Raw genomic sequence first — 20,379 nt, 5'->3', positions numbered from 1 at the left:
CTACTCAAACAGCCCTAAATCTGTCCACGCATCCATCCATCCAGCAGGTATTGTGGGCCTACTGTGTGCTGTCCCCTGAGAATGCAGTACTGGGCAGGTCAGACATGGTCTTTGCTCCCGTGAGGTACAGTTTAGGGGATAGGACAGATGTTAATAATTACATAAGTAAGAATTAGAATATATAAGGGTTACATACAGGGTGCTATGAGTGGGAAGTGGAGGTTGGGGAGGGGATGTATTAGTTTCCTATTGGTGATGTAAAAAATTATCATAAATTTAGTAGCTTAAAAAGATACAAATTTATTATCTTATAGTTCTGGAGGTAAGAAATCATAAAATCAAAGTGGGCAGGTCTGCACCTCTCCTGGAGACTCCGGGGAGAACCTGTTTCCTACCGTTTCCAGTTTCTGGAGGCTGCCTGCATTCTTGGCAACAGCCCCTTCTTCCATCTTCAAGGCCAGCAACATACCATCTTCAATCCCTCTATGCAACCTTTGCTTCCACTATCACATCTCATGACTGTAAACCTTGTGCCTCCTCTCACAAGGACACTTGTGATTATACTGGGCCCATCCAGAAAATTCAAAATAATCCTCCCATCTCAAGATCTTTAATTTAAATGTATCTACAAAGTCCCTGTTGCCGTGTAAGGTAACATAATCACTGGCTCCAGGGATTAGGGACTGGGCATCTTTGGGGAGGGCCATTATTCCATCTGCCACAGGGGCTGGCTTAATCTCGGGGTGGTGAGTTAAGCATTCCTCAAGGAGCTGATCCGTCACCCAGGCTTGCAGGCCGACAGGATACAGGCAGGTGTAGGAGCAGGGGAAGAGTGTTCACATGATGGTGGGAAGGAGCTCGAGGTGACTGAGGAATAGAAGGGCCATTGGCACAGGCACAGTGAACAGGAGGATGAGTGGCAAGAGATGAGGTTGGAGACAGCAGATTTGAATTTAAAAAGAGCACTTTAGCCGCAGTATTGATAGTTGGGTTAGAGGTGGATAGGATGGATGTCAGGCGTGGACCCCGAGGTTTCTTGAATGTGCCAGGAGGAGAAGGGCGTTGTCATTTACCAGTCAGGGAAACACCACACTAGTGAAAACTCTAGTTTTGGTGAGATTGCTTTTGAGGGCCTGTATACCAAGCAAGTGGAATACCAGTGTTCATGCAGTCTGGAGCTCACAAGTGAGGTTCTGGAATGCGATAAAAGAGTTGGAAGTGGTTGCCTTATAGCTGCTGATTGCCCCGACCCAGGAGAGGGAGGTGTGGGGAGGGGGAGGCGGGCCTTGGACAGCCCCTGGAAAAAGCCAGCCATCTAAAAGCACCCCCTGGAGTTTGCCATGTTTGGAGCTCATCAAGGATGAAGTGGGGAGAGTCCAGAAGGGTTTTTTTTCGAGGAGAGGTTTGGAGGTGAGGAAGAAGAGACAAGTCTTTTGGAATGCTGAGCATTGTCTAGTACACTTTTATATCTGGTTCTGTAGTGGTCTGCAACTTTCAGTCTTTGAGCATTTTTTTTTCTTTTTTCTTTTCTTTTCTTTTCTTTTTTTTTTTTTTTTGTGGCTGGCTGGTACAGGGATCGAACCCTGGATCTTGGTGTTATCAGCACCATGCTCTAACCACCTGAGCTAACTGGCCAGCCCCAAAGACAAGTCTTAAAGAAGATTTTATTATGAAAAACCTCAAACATACTGTGTTAATTCCCTATTGCTGCTGTAACCAATTACCATTACCTTGGTGGCTTAAACAATACTTATTTATTACCACACGGTTCTGGAGGTCTAAACTGAGCCTCACTGGGATGAAATCAAGGTGGTGCAGGGCCACGTCCTGAGGCTCTCATGGAGGCTCCATTTCCTTGCTGTTTCCGGTATCTGGAGGCTGCCCGCTTAGGCTCTGGCTCCTTCCTCTGTCTTCAAAGCCAGCAATGGCAAGTCAAGTCCCTCACACATGGCATCACTCTGATCTGTTCTTCTTCTCTCTCCCACTTTGAAGGATGCTTGTGATTACTTTGGATTCACCTGGATAATCGAGGACAATATCCCTATTTTAAGGTCAGCTGATTAGCAAATTCATTCCATCTACAACCTAAATTACCCTTTGCTGTGTAAGGTAGTGTATTCAGTAGTTCTGGGGGTCAGGACAAGGACATCTTTGGGGGACCATTATTCTGCCTACACAGGTATATGTAAAAGTATCAACAGGATAGTACATGTTTCCCCACACACCCATCACTCAGCTTCAACTACACAACTTCATCCCACCGCCCACCCCCCACTGGATTATTTGAAACAAATCTTAGAAATCATCCTGTCCATCTGTGCATGTTTCAGAATAGATGGTGTTTAAAGAAGTTTAGCTCTGAAGGGAAGTGAGAAAGAGGTAACTGGGGGAGATGTATGGGGAAGAGAGAGAGAGAGAGTGTGTGTGTGTGTGTGTGTTTGATATGGGAGATGATGAAGCATGTTTAAATTCTGATGGCAAGGATCTGTTAGAAGGGGAGGGATTGGCCTTGGACAAGAGAGACATCTCCATCGTTAACGAGAGAGGGGTACTTAGGCTTGTGAGTAGGAAGTTAAGGAGTTCCTGTCTGCTGGTTAAATTCTTTTTTTCCTATTCAGTGGGAGGGATAAAGAGGATGTTGAAGTTTTGGGAACCTTGGGGAAAGTTGAAAATAGTCATTGTGGAGCGGAGAATGAATTTGCTAGAGGAATGTTGGAATGTGGGATGTGTTGAGGGCCACTTGAATTTGGTGAATTCTAGAAAATCTCCTCAGCTTGGTTGTTTGACTTTTTTTCCCAGTAGCATTGCACATTTGTCTGGGTGTATGTTCAGAGAAGGTGTATAATTCGGTTCATCCTGGGTTGGTTTTTTTGCCAGATGGTATGGCCAAAGGAGAGGGTAAAGAGTATCTAGAAGAGCAATTGAAATCACAATCCATGCTCTCAGGAAATAAAGGAGTGAACATTCTAATGGGGTCAAGAGTGGCTGTGGGGGGATGCTGACAGAGGCCAGCAGGCAGAGCTTAGCTTGTGGGGGCTGTGGGTAGCTGGAGCTGAGGATTTCAGGGTGGCACCAGGTCCAGGGTACGAATTTGGGAGTGGGTAGCTGAAGTGGAGCAGAATAAAAGTCAGTCAGAAAATAGGACGTGGAGGTGCTGAAAGAACAGGGTTGGGATGGCTCACCCACAGGGATGTTGAAATCACCTAGGGAGATGGGAATGGTTGAGCTGTATAGGTAGGTCTTCCATGGATGAGGGAGTCAGCCAAGATGGGGAGAAAGGAAGGGGTTTGTACCATGGTAAGAGGCATGGGCTTCAGAAAGGTGCCTGTTTTGAAAAGAGGGAGAAGGTGTAATGGTCTGGAAGCAGCGCCAAGGATCACTTCTCCTCCTGACCCTTCCAAACCCTCGTGTGTTGTGCAAGAGAATGAGCAAAGCTCCACCTGAAGGGTGGCCAGGAAGCACTGGCTCAGGGAAGAGCTGGGTCTCACTGAAGACCCGACTCACTTTCTTCTTTCCCTGTGCTGCGTGGGACTCCCACACACTGCCTGAGTGGTCCCTGCCTCCTGGGGATTTCTCTTGAACACTGTCCCCTGGGTCACTGCCTTTAGTGTGAGTTATCATCCCCTTGCTCTCCCAACCCCAAGTAGGAAAAATGTTAAGAGAGGTAGAAAAAAAGCAGACTCAGCTAATAATTTCCAAATAGCAAAAATCATGGATTAACTTGAATATATTGCTACCTTATAAAGAAAGATTTAATAAGATCTATCTTCATGTGTTATACTTTTACATCTTGACATTCCTCCTGGGCTCTAAGCCATATTTCTAATTTTGTTTGAAAAATGGCTATGGGTGTATTTAATATGCATTACATACATTGATTTATGATTGAGATATGTAACTTTACTGAAAATTTTTAGTGATCTTTGTCTATACCATAAAATCCTGACATAATTTGATGTGTTATTTCAAAAATTTAATCTTGTATGTGGGGCCACATTATTGTGAATGCAGTGACCACCCCTCCCACCACCCCCTTACACACACTACATATATTTCAATATATTGAAACCATGATACACACAAATAACCATTGAACAAAGTCTCAGATTGATGGAACAGTATAAAGGACCAGTGGAAACAGGAAGTTATGTTAAGGGGATACAGTTTGACATTTCTGCTGTAGTTCTGTTTTGCTTAGAGTTGGGTTATTTTGCATTTAATGTTTGCATGGTGATAAGTGACCATTTTGACTATTTATTCCTTTGAGAGGAGAGACAAGAATAAGTAGTAGTAGCAGATTTTTTTTTTTTTAGTAAAACATAAGTCTCTTTTTCTTTGTAAAATACCTACTTTTCAAATCTTTGACTTTCTGTGAGCTGTGAATCTTGTATGATAGTCTGAGAATGTGAGAAGGTTATAGAATGATGACAGAACTGTGGTAGAAGTGGAGCCTGATTCTGCCCACTTCTCAATCTATTTACCTTATTGGACTGAACTTTGGTTACTTTTCCTAATTCCCGCAGACTCATCCAGGCCTTGGGAATAATAATAATTAATTGGCAGTGACTTATCCTTAGTGGGGCTCAGTAAATGGATAGCATTTGGTTAAGAGCGTAGAGTCCCAAGTCTGACTCCTGGGTTCAAATCCTAGCTCTACTGATTACTAACTGTAGACCTTGGGCAGATTTTTGAACCCTTCTCAGTCTTAAGTTCCCTGTCTTTTAAATGGGGATAATAATAGTACTTAGTTCATAGGATTGTTGTGAAAATAAGTAGCACAGTCCCTGGCACCTGGTAAGAGTGCCCAGTAGCTGTTATTATCATCGTGTGGAAATGTCACATGGCTTCCCAATTTGATGCATCTGGGAATTGTTAGGTTTTAAATTGTGTTGTTTTTTTTTATTACTCAACAATATTCTCTGGACATTTGCCTTCTTGGTAAGGCCTTCCCTGCTCAGTGGATTTAAAGGTACAGCTGTCCACTCCCTACGCTTACATGCCTCTCCACCCCTGCTCCTTGTCTCCATTTCTATTCCCTGTATCTCCATTCCCTGTATTTTTCTCCATTGCACTATCCCCTTCTAATATACTGTCCAATATACTTGCTTTTTGTTCCAGGCTGTCTTCATTTACTGAAATTTGGACTCCATGAGAACAGTCATCTGTGTATGTTCTGTTTACTGTTCTTTTGTTGGTGCCTCAGCCTAGAGAATAGCGTCTGGCTTTGTGAGTGCACAGTAAATCTTTACCAGAATGAAGAAATTGACTTTGAAAGTGGTAATAGGAGTCTATACGCCATCAAATATTATCAAAGCTGCTGCAGCTGTCTGAAATCACGATTTTAAAAACATTATTCAGAAGTTGTCAGCAATTATTTGCTCATTTGCCTATCTCAAACCTCTTCCTAATAGAAGATATTGAAGCTAGGTATGAGGGTATGAATCAATCGGATGCAGAGTGGAATAGGGCTGATATTATTAAATAACCTACTAGTTTACTTCTGACACCTTTTCTTTCAGCATGAACATCAGCAAACACCTTGTCGACCAGGGGATATGCTTGTCTCAATAGTGGACTCTCTTAAGTATCATGTTACTTTCTTGTCTATTTTATATGCAACAGAACTTGTGCTGTTTTTCTCTTTTAGGGCACCAATGCCTCTGCTCTGGAAAAAGACATTGGTCCAGAGCAGTTTCCAATCAATGAACACTACTTTGGATTGGTCAATGTAAGTATTTAATATGTATTATTTTTATCAAAATTAATATTAATATTGTTTAATTTAATTATAATTATAATTAATATTGTTAGTATTTGAAGCAACTCCACTGCCATCTTCATCATTACCAATTTTTAAATAATTGTTCATACTCATTAGTTAGTAGAAGTGACAAATGTTGGGGAGGGAGCGATTTAATCTATTTTTGAAGGTATGAGTTGTCCCAGAAAAAAGGATTTAATTACTGTATTATTGGGTCAAAATCATATTTTTCTCCCTATGCTTTAAGGGATTTCCTTTACACACATAACTTTCATAGTGATTTTGTTGCCCTTGTACCCAAATCTGCTTTTATATGCTCTCCTTTTATTGCCTGGTTGAGCTCTTCAGGCAGTCTTTGTTTCAGTTTGCATTCCGTATGTGGTTACCAGTTCATCACCAGTAACTGTTTAACAATATAACTTGATACCTAAAGCAGGATGGGTTTTAGGGGAAAAGCCGGGACCAGTTTATCTTGGAATTACTTGGCCTTATTTTCCTTGTGTTCAGCCAGAGTCCCTGTATATGGCTAGGCTTAGCACGCTCTGCTTCCTTGATAAGTTGATGATAACCAAGTAGGAAGGTGGTATTACCCCCACTCTCATGAGGTTTCTTCTTCACCTGATCCTTTTTCTCTGGAGTGCAGGTTTTAAGTGACATCATGTGTTAATTTGTAATCACCTGGTTTTCTGGAACAATTCCTCTGAGCATAGTCTGTTAGTGCTCTGGTGTGATAACTGGGGAAGCTGGAAGTATTCTCTGCAAGTGAGTGCTGCCTGTGATATAATGGAAAGGACACTGGTTTCAATGTAACACAGACCTGGGTTTGAATTCTGCCTATGCTCCTCACTGGCTGTGTGATCTTGGGCATGTTACTTGCCCTCCCTGAGCCTTCATTTCCCTATCTGTAAAATGAGGATCATAATGGTTTCTGCTTTTTGGGTAATAGGGAAGGATAAATGAGAGTGCCTATTTAAGACCCTGACAAGAGGCTGAAGCCCACTGTGGACACTTGGTAAATGATAGTTCCTTTTCTTAACCAGGAGTTGTCCATTGGATCAGGGCCAAGCCCCGTGAAAGGGCGTCTGAGCAAAGGTGGGGGATACTGAGTAGAAGAGAAAAGAATGGCAGGAGGAAAGCCAAGTACCGGAATATAGGGCATCGTGTTGGTAAAATACTGACTTCTGTAATTTTAATACAAACTTCTTAGCCGTTGTGTATAGACCTCTGCTTAGCTCTATGAGGATAGTTATTCAAGTCATGGGAATTCTGCCCTGGCTAAGGAAAACACAAATGCAGATTGTGGAGGAAAAAAGAAGGCCATTTTCTAGTTTGTGGAAAAATTGTGAGATCTCTGTTTATTAATAGCTTCATATATGTTCACTTCACATGGTAATTTATAAAAGCTCCAGCTTCTCTGTAAAAAGAGGTTTGTCTCCTGTTACGTAATTATGTCAAAGTAGATTACAGTATAAAAATAGGAAGTGTGCTATCTTAGCGTACGTAGAAGTGCCATGTTAAGTATGGCAGAGCATCTGTCTGGCTCTTGGGTGAATGACACACAAGCCAACAACCAATTGTGAGGAGGTGTTCACATCCTATTTTAATCCTTCATGGCATTTTGTAATCTGTGTTATTGATCTTGTTATTTCCTTAGAATTTTTTCATTTTACTGTGTGTATCACTCTAAAGTGATACTCTCAGCTGTGTTCTCCCACAGAGTTGGTCTTACAGTCAGTTGAAAAGCAGTGAGATGAAGACTTTTCCCCACTGAAATCATGATCACAGTATCCATGATTTGTGAGAGGCATGAAATATTACTGTGTGGGCCCTAATCTGATTGCAGGAGACCAGGAATTTAGGTGGTATTGGATTGGGACAATTGCCACCTTGGCAGAAATAAGATCAAGGGTAGTTAGAAGTTGAGAGGCTGGGAAACTGAGAGGGTGACTTCAGGGGGCCCCCTCTTGCCTCTGTTGTTCTGGAGTAGGTGAGGAAATGTGCTCTGAGCGGATGCGCGGGGACACAGGAATCTGGAAAGAAGAAAATGAAAATAAGCCCCCGTTCAGTAAAGGCTGTTTCAGCTAAGCAAGGGGTTTCTAGTTCCCAGATTTCCTTTCAATTTGGATGTTTATTTTCCTCATCATGGGAGTTTTGATGTGTTGCAATGTGGCATCTTTATTTAGCCAGCTGCTTTTCTGGGTCTCCATATTATGAAAAATTTTTTTTCTTCTTTTTTTTGAAGTACCAAACGGTCTCATTAGACTCTTTATTGAGGCGGAGTGCTTATTACCACTTTTATGGGCTAGAAAAGCACCAACGTTATGTACATTTTTATTCATTGATAGATAGTTGCTGGTGTTTAGAGTAGTTAGCTCGTTTTCTAATATGGCAAGCTGGCCTCCACTATGGGGAAACCTGGTCCAGTTCATGGAGGATGGCCATCTCTCCCTCACCAGCTGTCCAGAGGTGGCTTGTCTCTGGACGCTGACTCGAGCCACCCCTGTTGTCCTTTGGCAGTTTGGAAACACATGCTACTGTAACTCCGTGCTTCAGGCATTGTATTTCTGCCGGCCGTTCCGGGAGAATGTGCTGGCATACAAGGCCCAGCAAAAAAAGAAGGAAAACCTGCTGACATGCCTGGCAGACCTCTTCCACAGCATTGCCACGCAGAAGAAGAAGGTTGGCGTCATCCCACCAAAGAAGTTCATTTCAAGGCTGAGAAAAGAGAACGGTGAGTAGTGAGGAACGTCATGTGTTTAAGGCTCTGAAATAAGGAGCATTGACGGTTCTGTGTGGCCTGGAAATGAAGAGTTGTTATTTTTAAAAAGGGGAAATGATACATTAGTATCATTTCTTAAGAAAAGATATTTCTTCTTCTCTACCCAGTGTACATAAAATAAAACTGGATTAGAAATATGCTTAAAAATGAAGATTTATCATCCCATTTTAGAATGATCTTTTTATTTGCTCCGTTTTGGGTGGGGTCATTGTAAGAAAAGAAGAATGTCCAAGCCAGTCTTCTGAGTGGGTTACTCATGGAGTAAATAGATTGATATAATGATTGAACAAAGTAGTACTGTCTTAGAAACTTGTCATAAATGGTTATAGTAAATGCACATTATCTAATTAGAGCCTCTGCTGTTTTAAAAATAATACCTCTGATTTTTATTTGCAGAAGACAATTGAAGTATATCAAATTGGTATCTTTATATGATAAAAATATCCTGAGTTTTCTGGTTTTTCCATCTCTGTTTTTGGGGGAAGTGGTGGTAGAAACTAGGTGTATATTCCAGAAGCTTTGTGTTGGTAATTTTTATGACTGTAGAAATGTTTGATATGGCAACTTGTATTTATGCTAGATTCAGACTTGTTCCAGCAGACTTGCACGGTTAATCAGTTTTTTGCTTTATGAAGTCTCGTTTAATTTGATTGCTGTCTTTTGAAGTTGTTATAGTTTGTATATACCGGAAAAACAATAATTTGAGTAGAGAAGGAAGCAGAGCACCCTCAGTCTAGTTGTGAGCATGATTAATAAGGAAGTTTCTCAGCTGCATTTGTCTCTTGATTATTTGTTCTGATGGCAAAGAACAGCAATAGGCTTCTGGAATCATGTGTATTTGGTTTCAGAACATCATCAGATAGATACATCAGACAGATACAAGCTTGCATATGTTCTTCATTTCCCTTATGTGTTTCATTGAAGCTGCTTCCAGGCTGGTCCAGGGTTTAATATGATCTGCGGGAAGAGACCCCAGTTGCTCTGGATAAATTATCCAGTGAATAATTGATCACTGGTGGTCACATCATATTAAAAATTGATATTTTATCAGGGAACTTATAAGGTAATTTCAGTTCTTTTGCAGAGCAAAAAAATTTTGGTTGTTTTTATATGTATGACTTTAGGGAGATATGGGAAATTGGACCTTGATAGGTGGCAGAAAATGGAAAAGAACAAAAATTCTTTTGGAACTTACCCATTGAAGCTGCTTAGTAGAGATGAATATATTTATATTCCATACCTGTCCACCCTTTCAATATAAAAATTGAAGTATGGCACGTAAAACTAAGCATGCCTATTTGCTTTTCAAGAGCCCGAGATTGAAATAATGATTTTCTCCTTTCCAGATCTCTTTGATAACTACATGCAACAGGATGCTCACGAATTTTTAAATTATTTGCTAAACACTATTGCGGACATCCTGCAGGAAGAGAAGAAACAGGAAAAGCAAAATGGAAAATTAAAAAATGGCAACATGAATGAAACTGCAGAGAATAATAAACCAGAACTCACCTGGGTCCACGAGATTTTTCAGGGAACGCTCACCAATGAAACTCGATGCTTGAACTGTGAAACTGTGAGTATTAAGGGAGCTCTCAAGTAACTTGCTTATGCATGTTTATATAAGCTGTGTTGTCTGTGCATGCAACGTGGTATTATAGCACTTAGCAGTTGCTTTCAATTTATACGGATAGTCCTATTTATGCAAATGAAACTCAACTGCAAAGTTTGGAAGCATGTATTCATCCAAGATGTCTCAGCTGGCTAAAGTAGACTGATGAGGGCAAATGCAGGATTGCTTTGCACCACGTGAAATTTTAGGGTCCACAGATTGAACTGTTCCTTGACCAGTTATCTTGAAAAGAGTTTGGTCATGAGGCGGTCATATGTGACTTAGAATAGACCATTGCCCCAACTTAATGGGAGTCAGCTGTGGTATGGTGAACTCGAAGTTGGAAGACAGGCTTGACTCCTGTTTCTACAACAGTTAGCCGGGTATTTGGATTGAGTCACTTACAGTGCTGTTTCAAGGGTCGGGTGAGCTTATGGGTTTGGATGGGTCTGGCACAGGTAGGCAATTATGTTAATTGAATTTGAAGATGTTCTCCAGAGTGTGATTCAGGATGTCGTATTTGCTTGTTATATTTAATTTGAATTCTATGCGTGGCTTCATCTTTTGCTAGTTAAAAGCCCAGCTCTGGAGCCTTGCTGCCTGAGTTTATATGCTGGCTTTGCCACTCAGTAGCTATGGGACTTTGTGCAAATTATTCATGTTCTCCATCTTCACTCTCCTCATCTATATAATGGGGATGATGAGAGTGCCCATCACATAGGGTTTCTGGAAGGATTAAATGAGTTAACACTTGTAAAATACTTAGAACTCTGCTTGGCGCATAGCAAGTATGCAATAAATGTCAGCTATTATTATTTATTTTAACTACTAACAACATAAAAGATCCATGGGTTCATTAGAGGTCTCAGAATTTCTTGATATTATATGAAAAATTCTGTAGGATGATGCATTTTTCTGGAGAGGGAGACAGCAGCTTTGATTAGATTCTGCAAAGGGTCTGTGTCTTAGTCTGGTCAGACTGCTATAACATAATACCATAATTGGTGGCGTAAGCAACAGAGATTTATTTCTCAGTTCTGGAGGCTGGAAGTCCAAGATCAGGGTGCCAACAGAGTCAGGTTCTTGGTGAGGACTCTCCTCCTGACTTGCAGATGGTACCTTCTTGCTGTGTCCTCACATGGTAGAGAGAGGAAGCAAGCTCTCATGTCTCTTTTTACAAGGCCACTAATCCCACCATAAGGGCTCCACCTTCATGACCTAAGTACCTCCCAAAGGTCCCATCTCCACATACTGTCGCATTAGGGATTTGGGCTTCAACATATACCTTGTATGAGGATACAAACATTCAGTCCATTGCAGGCTGGGACCCAGAAATGTTTAAGAAATGTGGCTTTACACATCAACATCTGTCTGTATAAGGGAGGCAGCTTTTAGTTTTTTGGCAATCTTCTGACCTTTTAAATAATTTTTGAATCAACAGTCTGATTTGCTCATTGTAGAAGCAATTAGAAAATATAGCTAAGCAAAAGGAAACTAAAAATTACCAGTAATCATCCCACCCACAGAGGATAAATTTGTAACACTTTCTAAAAATTGTGATCACATCAGTTCAGAGATAACCACTTGAACATTTTAAAATATATCCTGCCAAAACATTCTCTGCACATACTTATCTGTTTAGAGGTCTTCCCTCTCTCTCTCTCTTCTTTTCTGCCTTTCTCTCTCTGTCGTTTTTTATTTCATATTCTAGTAAAATCCAAATGAATGCAGAAGTAGAGCAAATAGTGTACTAAATATCACGTGTATTATTGGGATCAGTGATTGTGAACACTTAGCCCATCTCTCCTCTCTCCTTCCACACCCTCTCCCCCATCATCAGACTGGTTTATTTTTAAGCAAATATCAGATAACATTTTATTTGTGAGTTCTTCAGTACTTTGTTATATATCTCTAAAAGGTAAGAAGTTTTTTTTTTTTAAATACAATACCATTTTCACACCTAAAAATAATTCCTTTAAACATTACTCATGTAGTGTTTTAAGTTTCTTTGATTATATCACATTTTTCTCAGCAGTTGGTTAAATCAAATCAGGATCCAAACATGGTCCACATATTGCATTTGGTCAATGTGTATCCTAATCCATAGTTTACCCTCAGAGGGACCCCCCCCCACCTCCCTTTTTATCCTTGCAATTTATTTGTTGAAGAAATCAGGTTGTTTGTCCTGTTGAATTTCCCACCTTCTGGAAACATCTGTTTAGCACATATAGTAAAATGACAATATGTCTCTACCATCCTACTCTTTGTTTTTATTTATTTATTCCTCCTATTTCATATTTTCTCTCTTACCTTCTTTCGGATCAATGAAGTATTTTTCTTTTTTTTGTCATCTATTATATCGCTAGTTCCAAATTATTTTAAAGGTTACCCTAGAGATTACAGCATGCATCCTTGACTTAGTTCATTTTTTTAACCACTTCTCCAACAATGCTAGAACCTTTAATATACTTTATCTTCTTCTTTCTCTTGTGTTAATCTTTTGTGATGAACTCATGAATTTTAACATATTTCATGTGTTTTAATCCATTACAGGTTTTTATTCTTTTTGATACTCAATTTATTTTCAGAATAACTTTATGTACTCTTAAACATCAAAATTAGGGCTATGTTGTAAATATTGTGACTTGCAGATTTGCATTCTTTTATTTTCCTTTTAATAAGTGCATGCTACTTGGCACCATCCTCCCCTTACCTTTCGAATCTCTGCTGTCACCAGGTCCTGTCTGCTGTATCTCTCTTTAATCCAGCTACTTCACTTGGTCCCCACTGCCTTCACCCTAGCTCAGGCCACCCATCCACTCTGGGCTGGCAATCTCAACTGAACTACTGCAGTAACTTCCTGCTGGATGCTCCCCTTTTTCTCTTACCCCCTCTTCATGGAATTCTCCTACCTGTTCATTTAGAATACCACTGCCCACAAGTTCTATGCAGTCTGGCTCTTCTACCTCTGCAGGGTCATCCCTCGCTATTCTCTTTTTCACTTGGCCTAAATTTAGTGTAGCTCTTCAAGCCTTTTACACTCTTTCATGCCTCAGGTCCTTTGTACATGCTATTTCCTGTCTAGAGGGTACACTACCTGCCCCTTTGCTTGATTCAGTTCTCTTCAGCTTTCAACTTGTGTTAAATCCTGAGAGAGGCCTTCTCTGAGCCACCAGCCTTGTGAAGTCTCCTTGTATTCTCACAGCATTCTACATTTCTGTGATAGCACTTAGCTGTATTTATGTATTTATCTGTATATATTTTTCATTCAGTATCTATCTTCCTTACTAAACTATAAGGTTGATGAGGACAAGGATAGGTCTGTTTTTGCTTCTCTCTCTGGTGCTCAAACAGTATTGGCACATAATAATTACTCAATAAATATTCAAGTAAAAGAATAAATGAAAATGTTTATCTTGTTTCTTAAAGTGGAAAACTGTTATGGAAAAGATTTTGACTTATTTAATGAGCTGGAATTGAGAAGCTATTTATAGTAAAGCCTGTTCTAAACTGGTAGTCCTGAAATTATTTTTTAAATTAGGAAATATATCATTTTTGTAAAAAAGTGTGTGTGTGTGTGTGTGTGTGTGTGTATACTTATGTACATACATATATATGGGCTATTTTTACATACATATGGGCTAACATTTTAAAGAATTGTTAAAGAAATATTCACATACCCTACACCTAGATAAAGAAATGCAACATTATCACCAACCCCGAAACGCTCTGTGTGTTTTTCTATTTGATTTTCCTCTCAATCTCACCCTTTACCCCATAGGTAACCACTATTGTCAATCTTGTGAATCAGTACTTGTTTTTCTTTGTAATTTTGCACACATATGCATGTGTATTTTTAGATATTTATTTAGTTCTGCATGTTAATGGCTTTTATATAGATGGAATTATATACATGTATTCTTCTAAACTTGCTGTTGTCATTAAATGTTATGTTTTTGAGATTCAGTTATTTCTTTATGTGTAGCAAATATACCACAGTTTATTTTTCCATTCTTCTATGATGTGTCTAGTTTTTGACTTTGGAGACAATGCTGCTACAAAACTTCTTATACAAGTCTTCCAGTGTATATGGGTAGAAGTCTTTCTGGGGTATCCCTTTGGGAGTGGAATTGCTGCATCTTAGGGCATAAACATCTTCAGATTTACTAGGTAATGCCAGATTATTTCTAATGTGGTGGTAAGTTACATTAATAGATTTTCTTTTTTTAAAAAAAAAGAAAAAAAAAGATGACCAGTAAGGGGATCTTAACCCTTGACTTGGTGTTGTCAGCACCACGCTCAGCCAGTGAGCCAACCGGCCATCCCTATATAGGATCCGAACCCGTGGCCTTGGTGTTATCAGCACCACACTCTCCCAAGTGAGCCAGCCACGGGCCGGCCCAACATTAAGAGATTTTATGATGTTGACCTTACCTTGTATCTCTGTAATAAACTGAACTTGGTCTTTATCTTTTAAATTCATTGTTGGATTTTGAGATTTAAAATTTTGTTCAGGATTTTTGCAACTATATTATTAGGGAGATTGGCGTGAACTTTTCCTTTCTCTTATTGTACTTATCTGTTTCTGGAATCACCATTCTTGCACGAAATAATTTCTCTCTTTTCTTTGGAAAAGTTTGTATAAGTTTTGATCTATCTGTTCTTTGAATATTTGATAAACATATAGTTCAGTTTGGCATGTTTTTGATATTTATATGAATAGAATCATGGAATATGTATTCTTTTGTGTCCTGTTTTCTTTTGCTCAGTATCCCTTATGAGATTCATTTGTGTTGTTGCATGATGCTTTAGTTCGTCCATTTTCATTGCCGTATAATATTCTATTGCATGAATATACCACAATTTATTAATCCATTTTACTGTTGATCGATATTTGGTTGCTTCCAATTTTTGGCAATTTTGAACATTGCTGCTGTGAACATTTTAATACATATACTCTAGTGCATATATACCCAGTTTCTCTAGGATACATACATGAAAATAGATTTGTTAGGTCATATGGTATATGGTCATATTAACATCATTGGAAAGTGTCAGATTCCCAATTCACATACCCAGTGTATGAATGCTGTCATTTTCCCACATCCTCCTCTGTCCCCACTATTCTGAGATGTCTTCACTTTTGCTAATCTAGTGACTAAGTGTTCAGTGCACGTTTTTTTTCTCACATCTGCTTTGTAAAGGTTGAAGGCACTGAGGATACAGTGAGAGCCTTGCCTTTTTAGAGCTTCCAGCATGAAGACAGACATTAATGATAAAATGAATAATTAGTTATGTAATTATGATTGTAAAATGCTGTGAAAGAGTGGTACAGAGTACTCTGTGAGCTTATGACTGAGGAATCAGAACAGTGGGGCATCAAGTTTCTACATTTGTAGCCAAGAAACCTGCAGACGGTACAGCTGGCCTGTCCTTTTTGGTTATCTTTGATATTAGCACTGTGACTAAGTCCATTTTGTGGTATTCTTTGTGGATTTTCAGGAAGACTCAAATGACAGGCTCAGTCACATCTGCAGTTTCTTTTTTGTTTATGAACAGGTCAGCTGATCACAACAAATGCAAATACTGTATCCTCAGGTATTTATATTGCAAAAGCTATTACTTAGCCTGTTATTTCCTGGAGAGTTACCATGAATGGGAAGCCTGTGCCCAAAGATTCCTCCAAAAATTTTAGATGATACTGTAGTGTTCGTTATAATGAGAATTCTAACTGTTTACAGTCGTTCCTTGGTATCTGCAGGGGATTGGTTCCAGGACGCCCCCCTGACACCCCACTGATACCAAAATCCATGGGTGCTCAAGTCCCTGATATGAAATGGTTTAGTATTTGAATATAACTTATGCATATCCTACTGTATGTATACTTTAAATTGTCTCTAGATTACTTATAATACCTAATACAATGTAAATGCTATGTAAGTAGTTGTTTTGTTATGTTGTTTAGGACATAATGACAAGGAAAAAAAAAAAGTCTGTACATGTTCAGTATAGATGCAGTTTTTTCCCCACAGATATTTTCTACCCACAGTGGGCTGAATACCCAGGTGCAAAACCCACAGATATGGAGGACTGACTGTACTTGGTTTGTAGAAGGAGAGGGGAGTGTGTGGGCATGTCTTTCTAGACAATGGGGCAGTCTGAAAAACCTAACTTTTCCCTCCTGAAATGTTTAAATAGATGATTTGAGGTAAGAGTTTTTTTCTCTGGAGTTACTGGGATAATCACCTCCATTCTCTTAGATCCTTCAATTCGATGGGATCGTAGGAGCCACCTGATCCTTTGTCTAACAGTGCCCAAGAATCTTCTATGACATCCTAGCCAGCTGGTCACCAGCATCTGATGGATGCTGTCCAGAGGCAGGTAACTCAATCTCCCAAGATGATGCATTCCATTTTTAGAAAGCTCTAATTGTTAGAAAGCTCTCTCCTTTCTAAGAAAACACATAGCCACAGGCTTTTTCTGTTACTGTAAACTGTGAGGACTTAGTGTACAGGAAGACCTAATGGGAAAGTTTTCCTTCGCAGGATAGAAAGCCTGGAGCCCACTTTGAGTAACATCCTCTGCCTTGGGCGGGCAACCTTCAGACAGTGCCCCGTCAGAATTGCCCAGATCCACATTCATAAAGTCTCCAACTGGGAGTGACTGCACTAGGTCCTGAGCAGCAAATTGGCCCCTGGGGATACTTTGCCATTGTCATAGCCTCAGCTGTTAGTTCCTCCAATTACAGAAAACCTTTGTGCCAGTCTTCATGCTTTCAGAAAACAATGATTTTTTTTTTTTTTTTTCCTCTGGGTCTTACCCTTTGTAAATGTTGCTTATGATTGCAGTACAAATGCCAACTGAGGGATTTATGGAGACAAACAGTTTCATTCTGCAGTAGACTTGGAGAGACTATTTTAAGGGGTGATTCAGTGCTGACATTTCCAGATAACCTTGATAAAGGCACTTCAGAATTTGGACCTGGGGATTTTCTACTCTAACCTAAGTGCTCCTTTTGCTGTTCCTTTGTTTGGTTCACAAGATTTGTTAGGTTGTTAGAGCTTAATTTTGTGGTTGTTGTTTACTTTAATTTTCCCCTTACCATTTAAGCTGAGTCTTTGCTCTGCAAATGCATGATTTTTCAGTTCTTCTCAGTGAAAAATCTGCTACTGGAGCCATTTATATCTGCTACTGGAGCTGAAACTTTGTTTTAGTAATTGCTTTATTAAGTACCAGTTTTGCAGTTTCTTATTGCTTTGTTTGTAGAGGTTCGAATGGTTCCAGTAGAGCTTCTGGGGCCTTCACAGACAGAGGAGTGGTGCTGGGCAATAGGAGAGGTGGGATCACTCACTCAGTGGAGATTCTGAGTTCCAGGAATTCAGATCAGCCATAATGGCCACTTTTCCCAAGCCCACCATTTGGTACCACATTGTCAAGCCAGCATATTGTCAGTTCAAGGCTGAGCAGTGCAGAACTGCCACCTCATTGCTTTTTCTACTGAGCCAGGAAAGGAACCTGGGGACTTAGAAGCATGTTTGAATATAAATAACTTTAATTACTCAAGAACTTAGCAAAGCTCATGATTTATATGTATGCCCTGTATATTGATTGTCCATTAATTGATTTGTCATTAATTACTTGAAAAAGAAGAGCAAATAGGTTCTCCTCTACTCTTTCTAAATGTGAGTTTTCGGGGGAATGCCATGCCTGGAAGTGAGGGAGAAGAAATGAGAATAAGATGTAGCCTGGCCTTGCTAAGAGTGTTGGAGTCTCTTAGTGATATATGTTTCCTTGGAGACAAGCCGTATTTTCACTTAGACCAGAATGAGATCCTTGTGTGTGGGAAGAAAATGGTTTTCTTTTCTGGCAGCTTTTTTGGGAGGAGAGGCCAAAACACAAAAAACTTCAATCTGCACCCCTCCCCAAAACAAAAAAACTCATTGCTTGATCACTCAGTGCTTTTGGCCGTGTCATTCTAGGGCAGGGAGAGAGGACAATCCAGATGGAAAGGTTTAGTGCCATGTTTGCTGTCCCCCGCAGGGTTGATTCACCTGAGCAGTGCTTTCTCACACTCCAATTCTGGAAACAATTTGCATTTAGAATTGAGAAGGGTGTAGCAACTTTCTTCAAGTCGCTAATTAGATTTGTACCTTTGCTCTCTCTCCCTGAAACCATAGAGAAAAATATTTGCATCCAACTGGACAAAATGTTTTCGTCCCCCGCCATGCCATTGTACAAGAGTTAGTAGAGCCTGATCCTAGCTATCTAATTTATGTATGATTTCAGTTGACTATAATCCTTTTATTTTCCCTCAGGGAAAGGCCATTTAGGTATTAAAAAAAAGTCTCACTAATTAAAAAATATAGTGTCTGTGGATTATTAAAACATTAGATACCTTTCTGTTCATTCAGTCTTTTATTCATTTATTTTGTAAATATTTATTGATCACCTGCTAAATGCTGGGAATTATTTTGAGTACTAGGGAGTTAGCAGTTAAAATTGAAAAGAGGGTCCCTGCTCTTTTGTTTACTAATATACATATATAAAGTTATACATTTCCCTTTAAGCACTGCTTTAGCTACATTGCACGAACTTTAATGTTATGTTTTCTCTGTGACTCGTTGAAAATATTTTCTTTTGTACTGGAAGAATTAATATTGTTGAAATGTCCACACTACATGAAGCAATCTAGTTGAAAATATTTTCTAATTTCTCTTGTAAGTTTTTTCTTTGATCCATGCACTAATTAGAAGCATGCCATTTAATTTAGAAATATTTGGAATTTTCCTAGATATCTTAATGGTATTGATTTCTAATTCCATTGTGGTTAGGGAATATATTCTGTACGATTTCAGTCATTTAAAATTTATTGAGATATGTCTGTGTCTGAACACATGGTCTATCCTGGTAAATGTACCATCTGCCCTTGAAAACAGTGTCTCTCAACCTCAGAACTATTAACATTTTGGATTAGATAATTCTTTGTTTTGGGGGTGCTGCTCTGTGCATTCTAGGATGTTTAACAGAATCCCTGACATCTACCTGCTAGATGCCAGTAGCATCCCCCAAGATGTGACAAGAAAAAGTCTCTGCACATTGTCAAATGTCCCCTGGAAGAATAATATCCTGTTGAGAACCACTGAATTCAAAAGAATGTGTATTTTTCAGTTGTGGGGTGTAGTGTTCTGTAACTGTCAGGTATGGTATAGTTGATAAAATTATTCAGATCTTTTATGTTTTTGTTGACTTTTTTTCTCTTTAGCTTTTCTATCAGTTGCTGAGAAAGGAGTGTTAAAATCTCTAACTATGTGGGATTGCCCTATTTCTCCTAATTCTGTCAATTTTTTCTTAAATGAATTTTTTAACTTTTTAAAAACAACTTTGAGGTATAACTTATATACTATAAAATTTGTCCATTCAGTGATTTTTTTAGTAATTTGCTGAATTGTGCAACTGATGGAGTTTAGATGTGTTGTCCCCTCCAAAACTCATGTGGAAATTTGATCTCCAATGTGGCAGTGTCGGAAACTGATTGAGTCATGGAGGCGGATCCCTCATGAATGGACGAATGCTCTCCCTGGGGGAGGGGGGAGTAATGAGTGAGCTCTCTCTCTATTAGTTCTCGCAAGAGCTCGTTGCTTAAAAAGACCCTGGCACCTTCTCCCTCTCTTGCTTCCTCTCCCCATGTGATCTGCTTGTACCCGCTGCTGCCTGACACTTTCCGCCATGAGTAGAAGCAGCCTGAGGCCCGTGTCAGGGGCAGCTGTCCCAGAATCTTTTATTTAATAAGTAAAATAAATAATCTTTTATTTTAATCTTTTATTTAAGTCCTCTTTTATTTCTCTTAATAACTTTGTCTTAAAATCTATTTTATCTGATATTAACATAGCCTTCTACATACTTATGCTAACTCTTTCATAATATGTCTTTTTCCAACCATTTACTTTCTACCTATTTGTGTCTTTATGTTTAAAGGTAGCTCTTGTGGAGAGCATATAGTTGGTCTTGCTTTTTTAAAAAATCCATTCTTTAATTTCTGCTTTTATTTGGAATTATTAGCCGATTAACTTTTACTATACTTATTGATATTATTAGGTTTGGGACTACCATTTTATTGTGTTTTCTTTTTATTCCCTCTATTTTTTCTGTTCCTGTGTTTCTCCTCTTCTGCCTTTTCTTTTTGGATTATTTGAAAATATATATATATATATATATATATATATATTT

At 39.3% G+C, this 20,379-nt stretch overlaps 1 protein-coding gene across 1 annotated transcript in view; it reads left to right on the top strand.

The window, feature by feature from the left end:
• Window positions 1-20,379, top strand: part of USP46 (ubiquitin specific peptidase 46) — a 59,645-nt gene that overhangs the window by 19,846 nt on the left and 19,420 nt on the right. The window contains exons 2-4 of the mRNA XM_063108155.1: window positions 5,648-5,728; window positions 8,279-8,492; window positions 9,887-10,116. Coding sequence (XP_062964225.1) covers window positions 5,648-5,728; window positions 8,279-8,492; window positions 9,887-10,116 — 525 coding nt within the window. The remainder of the gene's footprint in view (window positions 1-5,647; window positions 5,729-8,278; window positions 8,493-9,886; window positions 10,117-20,379) is intronic.

This window comes from Cynocephalus volans, chromosome 9, assembly GCF_027409185.1.
Source record: "Cynocephalus volans isolate mCynVol1 chromosome 9, mCynVol1.pri, whole genome shotgun sequence".
Taxonomy (NCBI): Eukaryota; Metazoa; Chordata; class Mammalia; order Dermoptera; family Cynocephalidae; genus Cynocephalus; species Cynocephalus volans.
Note: the sequence above shows the minus strand (reverse complement) of the source record. Positions and strands in the feature narration are given on the sequence as shown.